The sequence below is a fragment of the Mobula hypostoma genome, chromosome 8, assembly GCF_963921235.1.
Source record: "Mobula hypostoma chromosome 8, sMobHyp1.1, whole genome shotgun sequence".
Taxonomy (NCBI): domain Eukaryota; kingdom Metazoa; phylum Chordata; class Chondrichthyes; order Myliobatiformes; family Myliobatidae; genus Mobula; species Mobula hypostoma.
The window spans coordinates 156,529,126-156,550,653 of record NC_086104.1 but is presented as its reverse complement, the minus strand read 5'-3'; the positions used below and the strand labels follow the sequence as shown (position 1 = coordinate 156,550,653).

Here is a 21,528-nt window from a genome sequence, read left to right as displayed (position 1 = left end):
GAAGGTTTAACAATAGAAACACCTACTACATCAGTGTAATGTTCAAACGCTGGAACCCAATCTCCTCCAGCCAAATGATTTTCATTTTCATAAACATCATCTACAAATTCAGTATGTCCAGCATCAGGATCAAACAGCAAGCTGTTAAAGGGAAGAAGAAACTGGTAAATTCTCACACACAGAACAAGCCTCGAATTCATGACAAACAAATCAGATCAGCTTTATCATCACTGACATATATTATGAAATTTGTTGTTTTGCGCAGCAGTACAGTGCAACACAACATATACTACAAATTGCAATAAGAAACATATTTTATATATATATATATATATAAAATTCGTATCGGTGTGGAGGAATAGAGGGTCAATGGCAGGATTCGTATCAGTGTAGAAAAATACAGGGTCAATGGCAGGATTTATATCGCTGTGGAGGAATAGAGGGTTTTTCTTTCTTTTCTTTTTCTTAATAAAAAATATTTATAATTGTTGTTTGTTTTAATACTCAATACAATTTTGGATTTATTATATGTATATGTACTTATTTTTTTCCTTGATTTGTAGGAGTTTAACACTAGTTGTAACTAGATGTTTTTTGAATATATCATCAATTTTTATTAAATGAACTTAAGATGGCCGCTGTTAACTACGTTTTAACCTGTTAGACTTAATATCAAAATATTTGGAATTTTTCATGTATGCGTTGTGTCTTTAGTCAGTGGTGTTAATGTATAGCTTTCTAAGAAGAGTCTGCCTATTGGAGACAGGGGTTAAGGGATTCTAGTTTAGCATGCTGTCCACCTACTGGATGGTTTTCGGACTTTGGGGGTAAGGGGGTGGGGCTATTAGTTTAGGCTTTTTCAGCTGGGCAGTCCTGAGAGGTTTTCCTGTCAATCATGTTGTTCTTTCTCTTTCTGATCGAATCCATAATTTGTTCTTCGCTGCTGGTTTGGTCTGTGCCGGTGCACTAACTTATTTTATAAAATCTTAAATTAAAGCCTTATTATGGATGTTAATAAAATTAATATAATCTCTTGGAACCTGAATGGCTTGAACCAACCTATTAAGCGTAGAAAGATCTTTAAGAAATTAAGAACACTCCAAGCTGATATTATTTTTGCGCAAGAGACCCATATCCGTAGGGAGGATGAGAACCATTTTTTTAAATTTTGGAGGGGCTCTCAGTTTCACTCTTTATCAGTAACTAAAATTAGAGGGGTATCTATTTTTATTAATTTTAAAATCCCTTTTGTACATTTTAATACTGTCACTGATTTAACTGGCAGATACTTAATTGTTACTGGTTTGTTATGTGGTCAAAAGATGGTTTTGGTGTGTGCGTATGCACCTAATGTAGATAGCTCTGAATTTTTAAAGTTATTTTCTGCATTGCAAGTTGATCATGGGTAGTGACTTTAACTGTTGTCTCAATCCTTCAATTGATAGGTCATCAACCAATCCGTGGCTTCCTAATAAGGCTGCGACCTGTATTAATTCTTTTTTACTAGAATACAGTTTGGTTGATATTTGGAGATATTTGCATCCTAAAGATAAGGATTTTTCTTTTTTTTTCACATGCACATCATAAATATTCAAGAATTGATTTTTTTTTGTTGGATGCGCGATTGGTGCCTTTTGTTACTGCCTGTGCGTATGACACTATTGCATTGTTGGATCATACGCCCACGAAACTAATATTGAAGTTCCCTGATAATATACAGAATGCATCTCAGTGGAGATTTAATGCTACACTGCTGCATGATTAAGCATTTGTAAGTTTTATTAAAGAGCAAATTTCTCTAATTTTTGAATTAAATACAACTGAGGGTATGTCAAATTTGGTTATTTGGGATGCGATGAAATCTTTTAGGGGACAGATAATTTCATATTCAGTAGCTTTAAGAAGGAAAACTAAAGCGGAACTTTTAGTGATTACTAACAGGATTAAAGAAATAGATAAGGTTTATTCAATAACACCCAGTGAAGATCTATATAAGGGTGGAACTTCAAACACAGCATGATCTGCTTTTGACTTTTCCCATTGAGCAGCAACTTTTGAAATCTAAGTCAATTTTATATACATGGGGATAAGTCAGGTAAACTGTTGGCCGGTCAACTTAAAGCAACAATGGCTAGAAGACAGATTTTGAAAATATGAAGAACTGATAGAACTGAAACATCAGATTGTCAGGAAGTTAATAAGGTATTTCTGGATTTTTACTCTAATCTTTATAAATCTGATTTTCTAGACAATACTACTTTTATGAATAGATTCTTACAAAGATTGAATATACCCAAAATTTCTATTCAAGATATGAATACATTTGATTCGCCTATTAAACCAGAGGAAATAGCAAGGGCTATATCCTCTTTTCAATCAGGTAAAGTTTCGGGACCGGAAGGATTTACAGTAGAATTTTTTAAAACTTTTACTGAAATACTTACACCTCATTGATGCCAAATTTTCACTGATTCTATATCCTCTGGGACCCTTCCGAAAACTTTTTATGAGGCATCAATTTCATTAATTCCCAAAAAAGAAAAAGATTTATCTGAATGTGCCGCTTATAGACCAACTTCTTTATTAAATATGGATTCTAAAATTCTTTCTAAGATTTTGGCTAACAGGTTCCAGAATATTTTACCTAAGGTTATTTCTGAGGATCAAACTGGATTTATTAAGAATAGATATTCATATTTTAATATTCCGAGATTATTGAACATTATTCATTCTTCTCCATCTAAAGAATCCGAATGTGTTGTTCCCCTTGATGCAGAGAAAGCCTTTGATAGGGTAAAGAGGTCTTATTTATTAGAGGGTTTAGAAAGATTTAATTTTGGTCCAGGTTTTATTTCCTGGATTAAGCTGATCTATAAAGCTCCTATGGTGGCAATTATACCTAACAATCAAAAATCTCCTTATTTTAGGCTATACAGAGGTACCCGGCAGGGTTGTCCCCTTAGTCTGCTGTTATTTAACCTGGCTTTAGAACCTCTTGCTATTGCTCTTCAGGACTCCAACAATGTTCAAGGTATTAAGAGAGGAAATAAAGTGCATATGGTTTCGTTGTATGCAGATGACTTGTTAGTTTATATTTCAGATCCTAAGAATCTATTCCTTCTATGTTATCTATATTTTCTGAATTTAGTAGTTTCTCTGGATATAAATTAAATTTACACAAAAGTGAGTTATTTCCTATTAATAACTATTTGGATCAATATGATCAAATTCCTTTTAGCATTGCTAAAAATAACTTGGTATTAAAATTAATAAAAATTTTAAGGGCCTATATAAATATAACTTTCTTCCATTAATTGAATACACACAACAAATACCTTCTAAATGGTCTCCTAACAGCGGTCCCCAACCACCAGGCCGCGGACCAGTACCGGGCCGTGAGGAAACAATATGAGTCAGCTGCACCTTTCCTCATACCCTGTCACGCACTGTTGAACTTGAACATAGGGTTGTCAACTGTCCCATATTTGCTGGGATATCCCGTATATTGGGCTAAATTGGTTTGTCCCATACGGGACCGCCCTTTCCCGTATTTCTCCCGCTAAGGTAGAGCGTTCCTATGAAACCGTTCGTGCCGAAATGGCGTAAAGTGAAGAAGCAATTACCATTAATTTATATGGGAAAAATTTTTGAGCATTCCCAGACCCAAAAAATAACCTACCAAATCATACCAAATAACAGATAAAACCTAAAATAACTCTAATGTATAGTAAAAGCAGGAATGATATGATAAATACACAGCCTATGTAAAGTAGAAATAACGTATGTACAGTGTAGTCGGGAAGATTAAGCCAAAACCGATATGTGGGAAAAAAAATCGGCACGTACGTGCATGCGCACGTCACGCATGCACACACAGGTGCCCGCGCAAGGCTTCATGGTCATGGTAGTCTTTCTTGGGGTAAACACAAGTGTCCCATCAACACACACAAAAAATGCTGGTGAACACGGCAGGCCAGGCAGCATCTATAGGAAGAGGTACAGTCGACGTTTCGGGCCGGGACCCTTCGTCAGGATTTGACTGCTATTTTTGTCCCTTATTTGGGAGTGAGAAAGTTGGCAACCCTAACTGTAAAAGACACGTTGAGGTGAGGTTAACCCTACTTGAACACCTCCCACCCCCCACCACCCCCGGTCGGCCGGTCCGCAGGAATATTGTCAATATTAAACCGGTCTGCGGTACAAAAAAGGTTGGGGACCCCTGTCCTATGACATTATGATTAATTGGTCAAATTAATACTATTAAAATGATAGTTCTACCAAAGTTCTAATATGTATTTCAAGTAATCCCTTCCTTTGTTCCTAAACTGTTTTTTGATAGAATAGACTTTAAAATTTTATCTTATATTTGGAATAATAAAAATCCTAGATTGAGTAAACCTCTATTGCAGAAATTTAAAAAGCATGGTGGTATGTCTTTGCCAAATTTTAGAATGTATTACTGGGCAATTAATATTCCATATATTTCATTTTGGATTCATTATTCAGACATACATGACTGTCCTTTATGGGTGGATTTGGGGAAAAACTTGGTGAAGGGGTATTCTTTGGCCTCTTTACTGGGAGCTCCTCTTCCTTTTTTGCTTCCAAGATTGGTAGTTGAGACCTCAATTCCATTACTAAACGTACATTAAGAATTTGGTTTCAGTTTTGTAGATTTTTTGAGTTTAATAACTTCGTTCTTTCTGGTAAAATCCATCTGAATTATTTTGTTAAACCATCAATTTCCAATCAGACCTTTCTAATTTGGAAAATGAAAGGAATAACAACTTTTTTAGATTTGTTTATGGGGGATTGTATAATGTCTTTCACTCAGTTAGTGGACAAATATGACTTACCTAATGCACACTTTCTTAGATATTTACAAATTATGAGTTTTTTTTTTACGTAGTTTGCTTCCAAATTTTCCCTCTGCTTACCCACCCAATATGATAGATACCCTTTTTCAGGTTAAACCATTTCAAAAAGGACTGATAGCTATAATTTATAAATGGTTATTGAATTTGCGAAAGGCATCTAACGATTAAAATTAAAGGTGCGTGGGAATTGGAATTTCAAGAGTCACTTTCAGATAATCAATGGGATAAAATTTTTCATTTGGTAAATACTTCATCTATTTGTGCCCATCATTCCTTGATACAATTCAAGGTAGTACATCAGGCACATATGTCAAAGGATAAATTAGCCCATATTTTTCCTAACATTAATCCTATTTGCGACAGATGCAATATTGAGGTGGCTACTTTAACTCATATGTTTTGGTCTTGTATCAAGATAGATAATTTTTGGAAAGATGTATTTAAAACTTTATCAAAAGTCTTGAATTTGGAACTACAACCAAATTTATTTACAGCTATTTTTGGGATCATTCCACTGAAAGCAGGATATATTCCTGTTTCCACTCAACGGATAATAGTTTTTACAACTTTATTGGCTAGGAGAGCCATTTTGCTTAAAAGGAAGGATTTTAATCCACCTGTTTTTTATTGGCTTTCCTCCATTATGCCCTGTCTAACATAGGACATAGAATAGTACAGCACAGTACAGGCCCTTTGGCCCACAATGTTGTGCCAACCCTTAAACCCTGCCTCCCATATATAAACCCCTCCCACCTTAAATTCCTCCATATACCTGTCCAGTAGTCTCTTAAATTTCACTGGTGTATCTGCCTTTACCACTGACTCAGGCAGTGCATTCCACGCGCCAACCACTCTCTGAGTAAAAAACCTTCCTCTAATATCCCCCTTGAACTTCCCACCCCTTAATTTAAAGCCATGTCCTCTTGTATTGAGCAGTGGTGCCCTGGGGAAGAGGCGCTGGCTATCCACTCTATCTATTCCTCTTATTATCTTGTACACCTTTATCATGCCTCCTCTCATCCTCCTTCACTCCAAAGAGTAAAGCCCTAGCTCCCTTAATCTCTGATCATAATCCATACTCTCTAAACCAGGCAGCATCCTGGTAAATCTCCTCTGTAATCTTTCCAATGCTTCCACATCCTTCCTATAGTGAGGCGACCAGAACTGGACACAGTACTCCAAGTGCGGCCTAACCAGAGTTTTATAGAGCTGCATCATTACCTCGCGACTCTTAAACTCTATCCCTCGACTTATGAAAGCTAACACCCCATAAGCTTTCTTAACTACCCTATCCACCTGTGAGGCAACTTTCAGGGATCTGTGGACATGTGCCCCCAGATCCCTCTGCTCCTCCACACTACCAAGTATCCTGCCATTTACTTTGTACTCTGCCTTGGAGTTTGTCCTTCCAAAGTGTACCACCTCATACTTCACTGGGTTGAACTCCATCTGCCACTTCTCAGCCCACTTCTCCATCCTACCAATGTCTCTCTGCAATCTTTGACAACCCTCTACACTATCTACAACACCACCAACCTTTGTGTCGTCTGCAAACTTGCCAACCCACCCTTCTACCCCCACATCCAGGTCGTTAATAAAAATCACGAAAATTAGAGGTCCCAGAACAGATCCTTGTGAGACACTACTAGTCACAACCCTCCGATCCGAATGTACTCCACCACAACCCTTTGCTTTCTGCAGGCAAGCCAATTCGGAATCCACCTGGCCAAACCTCCCTGGATCCCATGCCTTCTGACTTTCTGAATAAGCCTACCATGTGGAACCTTGTCAAATGCCTTACTAAAATCCATATAGATCACATTCACTGCGCTACCCTCATTTATATGCCTGGTCACCTCCTCAAAGAACTCTATCAGGCTTGTTAGACATGATCTGCCCTTCACAAAGTCATGCTGACTGTCCCTGATCAGACCATGTTTCTCTAAATGCCCATAGATCCTATCTCTAAGAATCTTTTCCAACAGCTTTCCTACCACAGATGGTCTATAATTACCCAGACTATCCTTACCACCTTTTTTGAACAAGGGGACAACATTCGCCTCCCTCCAATCCTCCAGTACCATTTCTGTGGGCAACGAGGACATAAAAATCTTAGCCAGAGGCTCAGCAATCTCTTCCCTCGCCTCGTGGAGCAGCCTGGGGAATATTCCGTCAGGCCCCAGGGACTTATCAGTCCTAATGTATTTTAACAACTCCAACACCTTCTCTCCCTTAATATCAACATGCTCCAGAACATCAACCTCACTCATATTGTCCTCCAAGTCATCATGTTTCCTCTCATTGGTGAATACCAAAGAGAAGTATTCACTGAGGGCCTCGCTCACTTCCACAGCCTCCAGGCACATCTTCCTACCTTTATCTCTAATCGGTCCTACCTTCACTCCTGTCATCCTTTTGTTCTTCACATAATTAAAGAATGCCTTGGGGTTTTCCTTTACCCTACTTGCCAAGGCCTTCTCATGCCCCCTTCTTGCTCTCCTCAGCCCCTTAAGCTCCTTTCTTGCTACCCTATATTCCTCAATAGACCCATCTGATCCTTGCTTCCTAAACCTCATGTATGCTGCCTTCTTCCACCTGACTAGATTTTCCACCTCACTTGTCACCCATGGTTCCTTCACCCTACCATTCTTTATCTTCCTCACCTAACATCCTGCAAGAGATCTCTAAACATCGACCACATGTCCATAGTACATTTCCCTGCAAAAACATCATCCCAATTCACACCTGCAAGTTCTAGCCTTATAGCCTCATAATTTGCCCTTCCCCAATTAAAAATTTTCCTGTCCTCTCTGATTCTACCCTTTTCCATGATAATGCTGAAGGCTGGGGAGCGGTGGTCACTGTCCCCCAGATACTCACCCACTGAGAGATCTCTGACCTGACCCAGTTCATTACCTAATACTAGATCTAGTATGGCATTCCCCCTAGTCGGCCTGTCAACATACTGTAACAGGCATCAGTTCTGGACACACTTAATAAACTCTGCCCCGTCTAAACGGTTGGAATTTAAACCATTTAGAGAAAGTAAGTCGTCGGACATTTGATACATACTTTAAATTTGAAGAAACCTGGCGACCTTTTATTCAATATTTTCATATAGTTTGATTTATTGCTCTTCCAGTTACTTTCTCGAAACTTTGGATTTGATCAGAAAGTTTCTCTTTCTTCTTGCTTTCACTCTCAGTATGGGTGGCCCAGTCCCTTTTTTTTTCCTTTTTCATTTTTTTACCCTTTGTTTTTGTTTATAGAGAATAGTGGGGTTCTTTTTTTTATATATATAAAAAATTATAAACGTTTCTTTATCTTTTTATGAAATGATAAGAGGAGAATTGATTATCTTATTTTTTATTATATATTGTTAGATTAACGCTATGTATGATCTTGATAATGTTTATTTTACCTTTTATATGTACTGTTATCGATATAGATATTTGAGATAATTCTCCCCTTGTTTGTATATAAGTACTTTTTAAAAAATTAATAAAAAGATTGATAAAGAAAGAAAGAGGAATACAAGGCCAATGGCAAGATTCATATCGGTGTAGAAAAATGCAGGGCCAATGGCAGGATTTGTATCAGTGTAGAAAAATACAGGGCCAATGGCAGGATTCATATTGGTGTAGAAAAATACAGGGCCAATGGCAGGATTTGTATCAGTGTGAAGGAATACAGGGTCAATAGCAGGATTCGTAACAGTGTAGAAAAATACAGGGTCAATGGCAGGAATTGTATCAGTGTAGAAAAATATAGGGTCAATGGCAGGATTCATATCAGTGTGGAGGAATACAGGGTTAATGGCAGGATTCATATCAGTGTGGAGGAATACAGGGCCAATGGCAGGATTCATATCAGTGTGGAGGAATACAGGATTAATGGCAGGATTTCTATGTTGTATATTCTATGAAGGAGGTCATTTAGTCAATCAGGTAATCCAATTAATCACAGTAATCCTATTCACCCACTCTACTCTGATTTTCCTGAACACGCAACACGAGGAGTAATTTATAGAGGCGAACTACCCCATCAATCTTCATATCTGTGGGATGTGGGAGGAAACTGGAGAACTCATGCAGTGACAGTAAGAACATGCAAACATAATGCAGAACTAGAGGTCAAGATCGAACCTGCATTGCTTCAGGCATAAGGCAGTTGCCCCATTCTGCTCTTGTGAATTCTCTTCTATAACATCTGACACTGATGGCATAGTGAATTAGAGATGAAACAAACTCACCATTGCTCCGGATCAACAGTCCACTTCCCATCCCACTCCCAACCTTTCAGAGGGTAGAAATCTTTTTTTGAAAGCCTCATTTTGCCCATTGCATCAGAATATATTGGGTGTTGCAGTAATCCACTGGTGCCCCAATGGCCCATTACTTTTGCTTGATTTTCATACTGGAAATTAAAACATTAAGTATTATTGTCAGTTAGTTACACACAGCTTTAAAGAGATAAGGATTAGCTTCATTTGACACACGTGCATCAAAACATACAGTGAAATACATCCAAAATGCTGGAGGAACTCAGCAGGCCAGGCAGCACCTATGGGAAAAAGTACAATCGACATTTCAGGCTGAAACCTTTTGGCAGGACTGGAGAAAAAAAAGCTGAGGAGTAGATTTGAAAGGTAGGGGTAGGGGAGAGAGAAGTGCCAGGCGATAGGTGAAGCTTGGAGGGGGAGGGATGAGGCAAGGAGCTAGGAAGTTGATTGGTGGAAGAGACAGAAGGCCACGGAAAAAAGAAAAAACTGGTGGGGGGGTGGGTTGGAGGAGCACCAGGGGAAGCGATGGACAGGCAAGGAGATAACATGAGAGAGGGACAAAGGGATGGGAAATGGTCAAGGGGAGGGGGAGGCATTACCGGAAGTTTGAGAAATTGATGTTCATGCCATCAGGTTGGAAACTACCCAAATGGAATATAAGGTGTTGTTCCTCCAACCTAAGTGTGGCCTATCCCGACAGTGGAGGAGGCCATGGATGGAAGTGGAATTAAAATGGGTGGCCACTGAGTGATCCTGCTTGTTCTGGCAGGCAAAGAGTGAAATACATCAATGACCAACACAGTCCAAAGATGTGCTGGGGCACACTGCAACTGTCGCCAAGCTTCCGGCACCAACATAGCATGCCCACAACTTACTAACCTTAAGCTGCAAGTCTTTGGAGCTCCCACGAAGGCTCAGTTTGCAATAAAGTAGACTTCGTAATTTTTGTCCTACTTTTACTTTTTCTTGTAAAAATGTGTGTAATTTATACTTAAATTTTTTTCTTGTGAATGCCAATTAGCTGATGCAATGTGCATATGATGACGCTGCAAGTAAGTTTTTCCATTGCTTCCGTGCATACATGTACTTGTGCATATGACAAAAAACCTGTGCACTATAGAGAATGCTGAACAATTTAAGACAGATGTAACGAAGCAGGATGGCTCAGGTTATACCATAAGATATAGGAATAGAATTAGGCCATTTGGCCCATCGAGTCTGTTCTGGCATTTCATCATGGCTGATCCATTTCCCTCTCAGCGCAAATCTTCTGCCTTCTCCCCATATCCTTTCATGCCCTGACTAATGAAGAATCTATCAGCTTCTCCCTTAAATATACCTAATGATTTGGCTTCCACAGCCATCTGTGGCAATGAATTCCACAGATTCACCACTCTCTGGCTGAAGAAGTTCCTCCTCATCTCCATTCTAAATGGATGCCTCTCTCTTCTGAAGCTGTGTCCTGTGGTCTCAAGACTCCCCCACTATAGGAAATATCCTCTCCACATCCACTCTATCAAGGCCTTTCAAAATTCGATAGGTTTCAATGAGATCCCTCCTCATTCTTCGAAATTCCAGTGAGTACAGGCTCAGAGCCATCAAACACTCCTCACATGATAAGCCTTTCAATCCTGGAATCATTTTCATGAACCCTCTTTGAAACTCCTCCAATGTAAGTACGTCCTTTCTTAGATAAGGGGCCCAAAACAGCTCACAATACTTCAAATGAGGCCTCACCAGCAATCTTATAAAGTCTCAACATTGCATCCTTGCTTTTATATTCTAGTCTATTTCCTCCACGGAGCTGAGTTGCGTGGTCTCTAACAAAATATGAGCATCTGGCTCTAGATCTGCACTTGCCACTACCACCACTCCCCAACGCCACTCATCACAGAAACCTAACTAGGTCATAGGTGAAGAATATATTTGGCCTCAAACCTGACACTTAAATGTCAACAAGATGCTTATGTGGAGTAGATAGTAACCAGCATTCTGTAGAACTATACATTGAAATTTGGAACTAGAAGGTTATTTAAGCTCTGATGAAGGCCACTGAGCTGGAAAATTTCTCTCTTCACTCGTGCTGACTGACTTGCTGAGTATTTCACCCAGCCTCTTAGTTACCCTTAATACATGGATAACTGATGAAACCTAAACTTAAAAGAAGGAATATGGGCATTCTGCAATTAAAAACCATAAAAAGAGAAATACAATATCTCTTTTATAAAGGCAAATGCAATTTTAGATTAGATTAGATTATGAGGACACACAGACTTCTTTTATTGTCATTTAGTAATGCATGTATTAAGAAATGACACAATGTTCCTCCGGTATGATATCACAGAAGACAAACCAAGACTGAAAAAACTGACAAAAACCACATAATTACAACATAGTTACAACAGTGCAAAGCAATACCGTAATTTGATAAAGAACAGACCATGGGCACAGTAAAAAAAAGTCTCAAAGTCTCTCGAAAGTCCCATCATCTCACGCAGGCGGTAGAAGGAAGAAAAAAAACTCTCCCTGCCATGAACCTCCAGTGCTACAAACTTGCTGATGCAGCACCCGACCACAGCCGACTCTTGAGTCCGTCCGAAAACTTCAAGCCTCTGACCAGCCCTCTGACACCGAGCACCATTTCTGCCAAGCGCTTTGAACCCGGCCACAGGCAATAGGCAAAGCCGAGGATTTGAGGCCTTCCCCTCTGGAGATTCTCGATCGCACAGTAGCAGCGGCAGTGAAGCAGGCATTTCAGCAGTTCCTCCAGATGTTCCTCTGTGCTTCTCATGTCTGTCTCCATCAAATCAGGATTGTGCATGGTACCTACTTAACAAATACGATTATCATTTTGGAGTGGCCGCGCGCGCTGCATCGCGCTGCCATCTTCTCCTCCCCTCAATTATAGCATTCATTTCAAGAGGTCTAGAATACAAGAGCAGGGATGTGATGTTGAAGCTATATAAGGCACTGGTGAGGCCTCACCTGGAGTATTGTGAACAATTTCAGGCTCCTCATCTAGGAAAAGATAGAAACATAGAAAAACATAGACGTGCTGGCATTGGAGAGGATCCAGAGACGGTTCACAAGGATGCTTCTGGGAATGAAAGGGTTATCATGTGAGGAATGTTTGATGGCTCTGGGTCTATACTTGCTAGAATTTAAAAGGATGAGGGGGGAGCTCATTGAAACCTTTCAAATATTGAAAGGCCTAGACAAAGTAAATGTGGAAAGGATGTTTCCCACGGTGGGGTGCTTAGGACAAGAGGGCACAGCCTCAGGATAGAGGGGCATCCACTTAAAACAGAGATGTGGAGAAATTTCTATAGCCAGAGGGTGGAGAGTTTGTAGAATTTGTTATCACAGGCATCTGTGAAGGCCAGGTTGTTGGGTGTATTTAAGGTGGAGATTGACAGGTTCTTGATTGGACGCGATCAAAGGTTATGGGGAGAAGGCCGGGGAATGGGGCTGAGGAGGGGGAAAAGTATCCACCATGTTTGAATGGCAGAGCAGACTTGATGGGTCAAATGGCCTAATTCTGCTCCTATGTCTTATGGTCTTGTGCAGATTCATAGATGACAAATGGGCTATGAAGAGAGATATACACCATACACCAGTCCACCAGAGGGTAAAGGGGAGGAACAAAAGAAGAACACAATTCTGAACACAATGCCAAAATCTTGACCGCCACGGAACCAGGTAATCAGTGCAATGATGGGTGCTTTCAGCATTTCCATGTGTGAACTAACCATTGCAGTTGTAAGGTGGTATGAGCTAACCACCTATCTGAGAACATCTTGACACATCTCTACTGTCTCATATCAAGTCTCCTCAAAAAACAACATAAAGACACATATTTTTGAGTAGTTGCAGAACCAAATAATTGTTAAGCTGATCCCACAATTTTTTGGCAACATACATCAAAGTTGCTGGTGAACGCAGCAGGCCAAGCAGCATCTACAGGAAGAGGCGCAGTCGACGTTTCAGGCCGAGACCCTTCGTCAGGACTGACAGTTAGTCCTGACGAAGTGTCTCGGCCTGAAACGTCGACTGCGCCTCTTCCTATAGATGCTGCTTGGCCTGCTGCGTTCACCAGCAACTTTGATGTATGTTGCTTGAATTTCCAGCATCTGCAGAATTCCTGTTGTTTCCCCACAATTTTTTAATAGTTTCAAACATTGAACTTACTCTTTCTGCAGCAACCATAAATTTTCCATCAACGAGCTTCTCAAACTCCTCTTCATCCGAAGACAACCCCAGCCAAATCCATAAGCGAAGCTGAGCTGCAATCCGCATTTCGTGAGTCTTGTCCAGGGGGTACTGTCAACAGCAATGCAAAAGTTCAGCGATTAATCAACATATAGGAATTTATCAAAGACGTAACAGTAGTTAAAACAATGAGACGTCATTTCATTGCCAAGTTCAAAGTGCAAAATAAACTTATTATCAAAGTACATATATTTCACCATATACTACCCTGAGATTAATGTTCTTACAGGCATTCACAGTAGATAGAAATAAATGCAGTGGATTCAATGAAAAACTACAAAGACTGACAACCAATATGCAAAGGAAGACAAACTGTCCAAATACAATTTTAAAAAAGTAGTCCTTCTGAAAACACTCAGGCAATGTACAACTCAAGGAGAAGGCAACACCCTCTAAAAATAGCACTTATGAAATCACAAGAAAAAGTTTGCACCTTGGCTGCATCATGTGTTTCTCCATAGAAACACTGAGACACAAGAGACTGTAGATACTGGAATCTGGAGCAAAATAAACTACTAGAAGAAATTAGTGGATCAAGCAGCATCTAAGGAGGCAAAAGGTTGATGTTTCAGATCAAGATCCTGCATAAGAACTGAGATGGGAGAGGGAAGACAGCCATTACGCAGATGTCGGGGGCGGGGGGGGAAGAATGGAGGAAGTGAAATTGTGAGACAGGACAGGGAGGAGGATGGTAGAGACAGGATGTTGATTTTGTAGGGCGGGATGATGGGCAGATGGAATTATTTGTTCGCTCGTTATGTATCATGTCATATGACACAGATGATCATGGTCTTTCCATGGCCGTTATTGTTCTTGGCCAGTTTTTCTACAGAAGTGGTTCACCATTGCCTTCTTCTGGGCAGAGACTTTACAAGACAGGTGACCTCAGCCATTATCAATACTTTTAAGAAATTGTTTGCCTGGCTTCAGTTCTCGCAAAACCAGGACTTGTGATATGTATCAGCTGGTCATACGACCACCCACCACCTGCTCCTGTGGCTTCACCTGTTCCTGATCCGGGGCAAAGCAGGTGCTACACCTAGCCCAAGGGTGACCTGTAGGCCAGCAGAGGGAAGAAACACTTAGACCTCCTTTGGTAGAGACTTATCTCCACCTCGCCACCCAAAATGAAATCATATGGGGGGGCCAAAGTGTCTTGACGATGAAGGGGGTGAAAGGTGGAAAAGGTGAACAAACTCTCACACTCCTTCCTACTCCCACACTGTCTGATCTGTCCTCAACCGCTAATGAGGCCAAATGCAAACTAGAGAACAATATAATCAGAAAAGATACTGGAACCCCAGAGTAACACACAACGAAGTACTAGAGGAACTCGGCAGGTCAGGCAGCATCTATTGAAATGAGTAAATAGTCGAGCTGAGATTACTCATCAGGACTAGAAAGGAAGAGAGAAGCAGTGTCTGTTCTCATAAAATACTATTCTGTGCACCAAAGTGGATAATTTTCCACAAATTTTCTGTGTTATATTGATTCTGTCACACGTCACACACTCACTCTCAGATTGTTCAAAAGATTCAAAGATTCAAAAAAAAATTTTATTGTCATTCTAACCGTACATCAGCTCTGCAGGGCAGAATGAGACAGCGTTTCCCAGGAGCAGTGCAATCATAACATAACAAACACAACACTAAATAATAACCATAGCAATAAATAGTAAAACACAACAGCCACATGTCAGTTAAAATCAAGTTATAAGTGTCCAGTGCAAGTTAAAAGTGTCCAAAGCAGAGTCAGGTAGAGCAGCTATTTAGCAGTCATACTGCCTTTGGGAGGAAGCTGTTTAGTAGCCTTGTGGTTTTAGTTTTGATGCTCCTGTAACATCTGCCTGATGGCAGAAGAACGAACAGTTCATGGAGAGGGTGTGAGGGGTCTTTAATGATGTACCGTGTCTTCTGGAGGCATCAACTCTGAAAGAGGTCTTGGACAGAAGGTAGGGAGACCCCAATAACCTTCTCTGCTCCCCTAACCAAGTGATGTTGAAGTCTTTCCTGTTTCAATATATAACCAAAATCTATATGGCTTGTGATAAATCTGCTAGTGCCTCCCTAAATCCAGCGAGAGGCAAACAATATTCCAGTAGAGGCCTCCTTTTGTCTGGAGGTCTTTGTTTTGTACTCTTATACATAAGAAAGCTTCTTTTCTGTTTCAATAAAAGCCCTATTAAATAGTCCTACTACCTTTAAATATTGTAAACCTATTAGTCCATCTCCTAAGTACCTCAGTTCTTTTTAAATAGTTCCACAGCTTCTGTTAGTTTATAATTGGACATGTGGTAAATATCTATTATAACACACAGCATGCAAACAGCAACGAGCAGGAAAAGCTGCCTATAGACTGATGGGTACATTACAGATGTACTGCAGCTGTCAATTGATTCAAACTCTGTGCAACCACCTCAACTCTAGCATTTCCAGGTGAAGTACTGTAACCTATAGCTAACTTCTGAAACTCTACAATCCATTGGAAGAGCACACACACACTGCTGGAGGAACTCAGGCCAAACAGTACCTATGGAGAGAAATAAAGAGCCAATGTTTTGGGGCTGAGACCCTTCATTCAGGATTGTTTACAATTCCATTGCACCTGATTTACAGTCTTGGAACAGCTTGAGACCTGAAATGTCGACTGTCCTCTACAGATGCTGCCTGACCCCTTGAGTTCCTTCGAAAGATCATTTTTTGAACAATATACAGCACAGTATGTAAGGACTTCTGGTAAGAAGGCAGCACAATCAGATGCAATGACCACTCTGGGTCCAACCAAAGGTGATTTGTTTCTTTTTTTTTTAAGTATCTTTTTTATGATTGCAAGACAATGCTGGACATTAAGAACTTCAAATTCTGCAGGTCTAACCCATCAATGAGCTGCTCACTTGCAGAGGAGCTGGACTTGGTGCTACAGAGGGGCATCAGAGTCAGTATGAAAAGGCGGTGTGCAGTCTAACAGTGAGTGATTATCTTGAATATTTTTCTTTTGATTGCAAGACCCTGTTGGACATTGGTAATGTAAAATACTGCAAGTCTAGTTCACTGGTTTGTTGGTGAGCCTCAGTAGCAGCGAGGACTAGGCCTCAAGCTGCGGGCTCACCTGTTGCAGCAATCCAGGAGAAGAGACACCAGATGTGATGTGCTAGACTGGGGATTGGTCCCTCCCTTGATGCTGCCCTCCAGTATTTGCTAGGGGAAGACAAGCTAGATTGAGGGTGTGCATATATTGGACTGTGGACTGCAAAGAATTGCTTGTTCTTGCCGATACACCCATGCACCACCAACTTACAGGACATGACACTCAGGGCCTTGGGCTACGTATTTTTTTGTGTGACTCCATGTTCACTGCTATCTTACTATTGGCACTGTGTTTAGCACCGTGGCTCTGGAGGAACGCTATTTCATTTGGCTGTATTCATGGGTGTACACGCATGTTTGAACAACAATTAAATTTGAATTTGAACTTGAACTTGTTGATCCCTCTGAGCAATGCTCCCTTGCACCCGCTCCATTCTTTCTCTCTCCTTTTTAGGTCACATGCTCAAAAGCATCTATATAAACGAGTGAAATGAGTGAACTGAGTGGCATAAGGATGACCCAAGCCAAACAAGTAGGACGTCAAACTACCTTACCATATTTCATCCTCACCATTTGTAAATTAGCTGTTCTTCAGGTTCAGTCAAATAACTACAAATACTAAAATACTACTGCCTCTGCACATAAATTTGAAAGCAAAATGTACAAAGCCCTTGGATGAAGAAACATAAGGCAAACTTCTAAGTCTAGATGTTTCTGAGAAATTTTGACTCACCTTCAGAAACACGGTCTGCCATTTCCCACAAAACTTCCCACAATATTTCCTGCTGTCACTGGAAAATAGAACTGAGTGTGCTTTGATCCGAGCATAAGCAATTCGTTTCTCTCCACACATCATCCATATTATGATGTCAGGCAGGCTGTTCTGAGGCTACAAGATCAGAATAAAATGTGCAAACTGTTACTTATCGTTTTCAAAGTGTCAATCTATTAACATTCCCTTCTCCATTTCAATTGTTCACTTTCAACTGAAAATAAGCTCTAATTCAGGACAGTCTGTATATCTTTGTCTGTCTGACTAATCTGATTGAACTTTGTGGAAGTATTGAAGGCAATTGATAAAGGCAGAGCAGCGGATGTTGATTCCGTAGATTTTAGTAAGGCTTTCAACTAGATTCCAAATACTCATCCATAAAATTGGAGTGCATACGATGTACAGAGAGTTGGCTAATTGCATCTAAAATTGGCTTGCCATGGTAGTGGTGGATGGGTCTCATTCTGGCTGGTGATCTATGACTGGTGGTGTTCCACAGAGATATTTACTGGGACTTCTTATGTTTGTCACCTATTGCAAAGTGCTTTGAGAAACTGGTTCCATCACATCTGAAACACTGTCTGCCCACTACCCTGGACCCCCATCAATTTGCCTATCGCACCAACAGGTCAACAGAGGACGCCATCTCCACGGCACTTCACTCTGCCCTGACCCACCTGGACAGCCCCAACTCTTATGTCAGAATGCTGTTCATTGACTTCAGTTCAGCATTCAATACTGTGATCCCCTCCAAGCTGATCACCAAACTTCGCCAGCTTGGTATCAGTTCATCCCTCTGCAATTGGACCTTGGACTTTCTGACTAACAGACCCCAATCAGTTAAGTTAGACAACCTCTCCTCCTCCACTCTCACCCTGAACACCGGTGTGCATTAAGGCTGTGTGTTGAGCCCTCTTCTGTACTCCCTTTTCACCTGTGACTGCGTTCCTGTACATGGTTCTAACTCCATAATCATGTTCACAGACAACACCACGGTGGTTGGCCTGATCACAGTGATGATGAGACGGCCTACAGGGACAAGGTCTAGCACCTGGCCACGTGGTGTGCCGACAACAACCTGGCCCTTAACACCCAGAAGACCAAGGAGATCATTGTGGACCAGGCATGCTAGGAGCCACACTCGTGTCCCCATCTACATCAACAGAGCTGTAGTGGAGCATGTATCAAGCTTCGAATTCCTTGGTGTCCACATTTCCGAGGATCTCACCTGGTCCCTGAACTCCTCCATCCTGATCAAAAAGGTGCAACAGCGCCTTTATCTCCTGCAGAGCATCAAGAAAGCTCACCTCTGTCCCAGGATACTGACGGACTTTTACCGCTGTACCACTGAGAGCATACTCACCAACTGCACCTCAGTGTGGTATGGCAATTGTCCTGCATTGGACTGCAAAGCACTCCAGCGTGTGGTGAAAACTGCCCAGCGGATTATTGGCACCCAATTGCCCATCATTGAGAACATCTACCATAAACGCTGCCTGGGCAGGGCAAAAAGCATTATCAAGGATGCATCTCACCCTGACCATGGACTTTTTACTCTCCTCCTATTTGGTAGGCACTACAGGAGCCTCTGCTCATGAGGCTGTGGCCCTGCTGAACCTCACATCACAGCACTAAGCAGTATTGCACCCATAATGTACTGTCTCAGTACTTTTATATTTGTGTGCTGTAGTACTTACTTTTTAATTCGCAGTTATTTTGTAAATAACACTATTCTTTGCATTTCTGGTCAGATGCTAACTGCATTTCATTGGCTTTGTATCTGTACTTGGCACAATGACAATAAAGTTGAATCTAATCTAATCTATATAAATTATAGGGATGAAAATGTGAGTAAGATTAGTAGTGTTGTGAATTGCACAGAAGATTGCTAAAGGATACAGAGGAATATGGATCAGTAGCAGATATGCGTGGAGAAGCTGTAGATGGAATTTAATATGTCAACTGCGAGGCGCTGCACTTTGGAGATCCAATATAAAGAGAACACAGTTAATAGAGTCATAGAGCCTACTGCACATTCACATGCCTTTTGGCCCATGCTAAACTGCTATTCTACCTAGTCCTATCAACCGGCACCTGAACCATAGCACTCTGTACCCCTCAGGTCCAGGTACTTATCCAAACTTCTCTTAAACAGTGAAATCCACCACTTCTTCTTGCAGCCCACTTCACACTCGCACTTCCCTCAGATCCTGTGGGAGACTAGTGCAGAAATTGAAGGGCCCTAGCAGAGATATTTAAAACATCCCTAGCAATCTGGGAATACAGATCCCTAATTCCTTCAAAGTGGCGTCATATGTAGATAAAGTCATAGAGAAAGCTTTTGGCACACTGGTCTTCATAAATCAATGCACTGATTACAGGAGTTGGAATGCTATGTTGAAATTATATAAGACGTTGGTGAGGCTTAATTTGTAGTATTGTGTCTAGTTTTGGTCACCTACCTACAGTAAGACGTAAATAAGATTGAAAAAGTTCAGAAAAAATTTACGAGGATATAAGTTATAGGGAAACTTCGAAAAAGTTAGGAACTTTTCCTTAGAACGTAGTTTGAGGGGAGGTATACAAAATTATGAGGGATATATGTATATCCTGATAAATGTAAGCAGGGTTTTTCCACTGAAGTTGGCTGACACCAGAACTAGAGGTTATAGGTTAAAGGTGAAAGGTTTAATGTTCAAGGGAAACATGAGGGGGAACTTCTTCACTCAGAGTATGGTGAGTGTGTGGAATGAGCTGTCAGCACAAATAGTGGATGCAGGATCAACTTCAACACTTAAGAAATATTTGGATAGGTACATGGATGAGAGGGATACAGAGATCTATGGTCCAGGTGCCAGTCATTGCAACTAGGAAGGCTAATAGTTCTGCATGGACTAGATCAGCTGAAGGGCCTGTTTCCATGCTGTGGTGTTCTATGACTCTTCAAAAAAGATTCCTCTTGGGTTCCCCTTAAATATTTCACCTTTCACCCTCAACCCATTAGCTCTAGTTCTAGTCTCACTCAACTCCAGTGGAAACCCCTACTTGCATTAATCCTACCTATACCCCTCATAATTTTGTAAACAAAAATATCACGATCCTCAAGAGGATTGATGATCAGAGGGATCGTGGGGTCCAGATACTGTACATGGCTCCATAAAAGTGGGCACAAAGTGTAACCATGATCTTCAAAGACCTTTCTTGACTGTTCTGACTGTACACTGTCTGCTTAACTCTTGACTCGCTGCAACTTCCGTTCTACAGTTGGCCCTCCTTATCTGCGAGTTCCACATGCATGAGTTCAACCAACCGCGAATCGGGAAAACCTGGAAGTTCTCTCTCCAGCACTCGTCGTTCGAGCATCGTTTGCCTCGCGTCTTGTTCATTCACTAATTTGTTTCTGTGAAAAAATGGCTCCTAAAAAGCAATTACGTGGTCAAAGTAATTCCTCAAAGGCTAAGAGGGAGGGTAAAGTGCTATCTCTCGCTGAAAAATTAGAAATATTAGATCTTTTGAAAAGTGGCATGTTGCATTCTGAAGTGGGCCGTAAGGTTGGTAAGAACGAATCGAGCATTTGCACAATAAAGCAGAAAGGAGCTGAAATTCATGGAAGTGTTAGCGCTAGGGATGGCTGCCTGGCTACGTAAAGTGCTACAGCCTCAAAAACTTAAAGATCACGGGAGAATCAGGATCGGCTGATGCCGAGGCAGCATCAGCATTCCCAAAGAGCTACGATGATTGCGTCTGTACTGAACATGTATAGACTTTTTTTCTTGTCATTATTCCCTAAACAATACAGTATAACACTTCTCCGTGAATTGTCACCTTGTCGTGCTGGAGAAGCTTGTGTGGTCCTGTGGTCCCGAGAGCAATGCCGTCTGAAGCTATGCTCCTGGTAGGGTCACCCATGGCGGTAAGGTCGAGGGTGAGGTCCCTGACAAAGAACAATCCAACCAAGACCTCAACGGTGGAACAGGCGGATGAAGTTACTTCGAACCCAACGGCTGTGAAGGCGGATGAAGGCTGCAACAAATCCATCAGCTCCAGTCGTCGTGGTTTCCATGCCATTGGAATCAGTTGGTTGATTTGTGAAGTATCGTGTGCTTCTTAGAGTGCAACATCAAGTACACGTTAAACACACAGGCGTCTTCACTCTGTGGGCCACTTCTTCACAACAAAGACCATCATCTTCGACTTCGAGGGATAGCCACGACGATGACAGTATAACAACTATTTACACAG

At 41.1% G+C, this 21,528-nt stretch overlaps 1 protein-coding gene across 1 annotated transcript in view; it reads right to left on the bottom strand.

Annotated features, from left to right (window-relative positions):
- Positions 1-21,528, bottom strand: part of LOC134351229 (myoferlin-like) — a 186,636-nt gene that overhangs the window by 97,980 nt on the left and 67,128 nt on the right. The window contains exons 22-25 of the mRNA XM_063057334.1: positions 17,248-17,403; positions 13,348-13,479; positions 9,130-9,293; positions 27-141 (exon numbers count right to left, since the gene is read on the bottom strand). Coding sequence (XP_062913404.1) covers positions 27-141; positions 9,130-9,293; positions 13,348-13,479; positions 17,248-17,403 — 567 coding nt within the window. The remainder of the gene's footprint in view (positions 1-26; positions 142-9,129; positions 9,294-13,347; positions 13,480-17,247; positions 17,404-21,528) is intronic.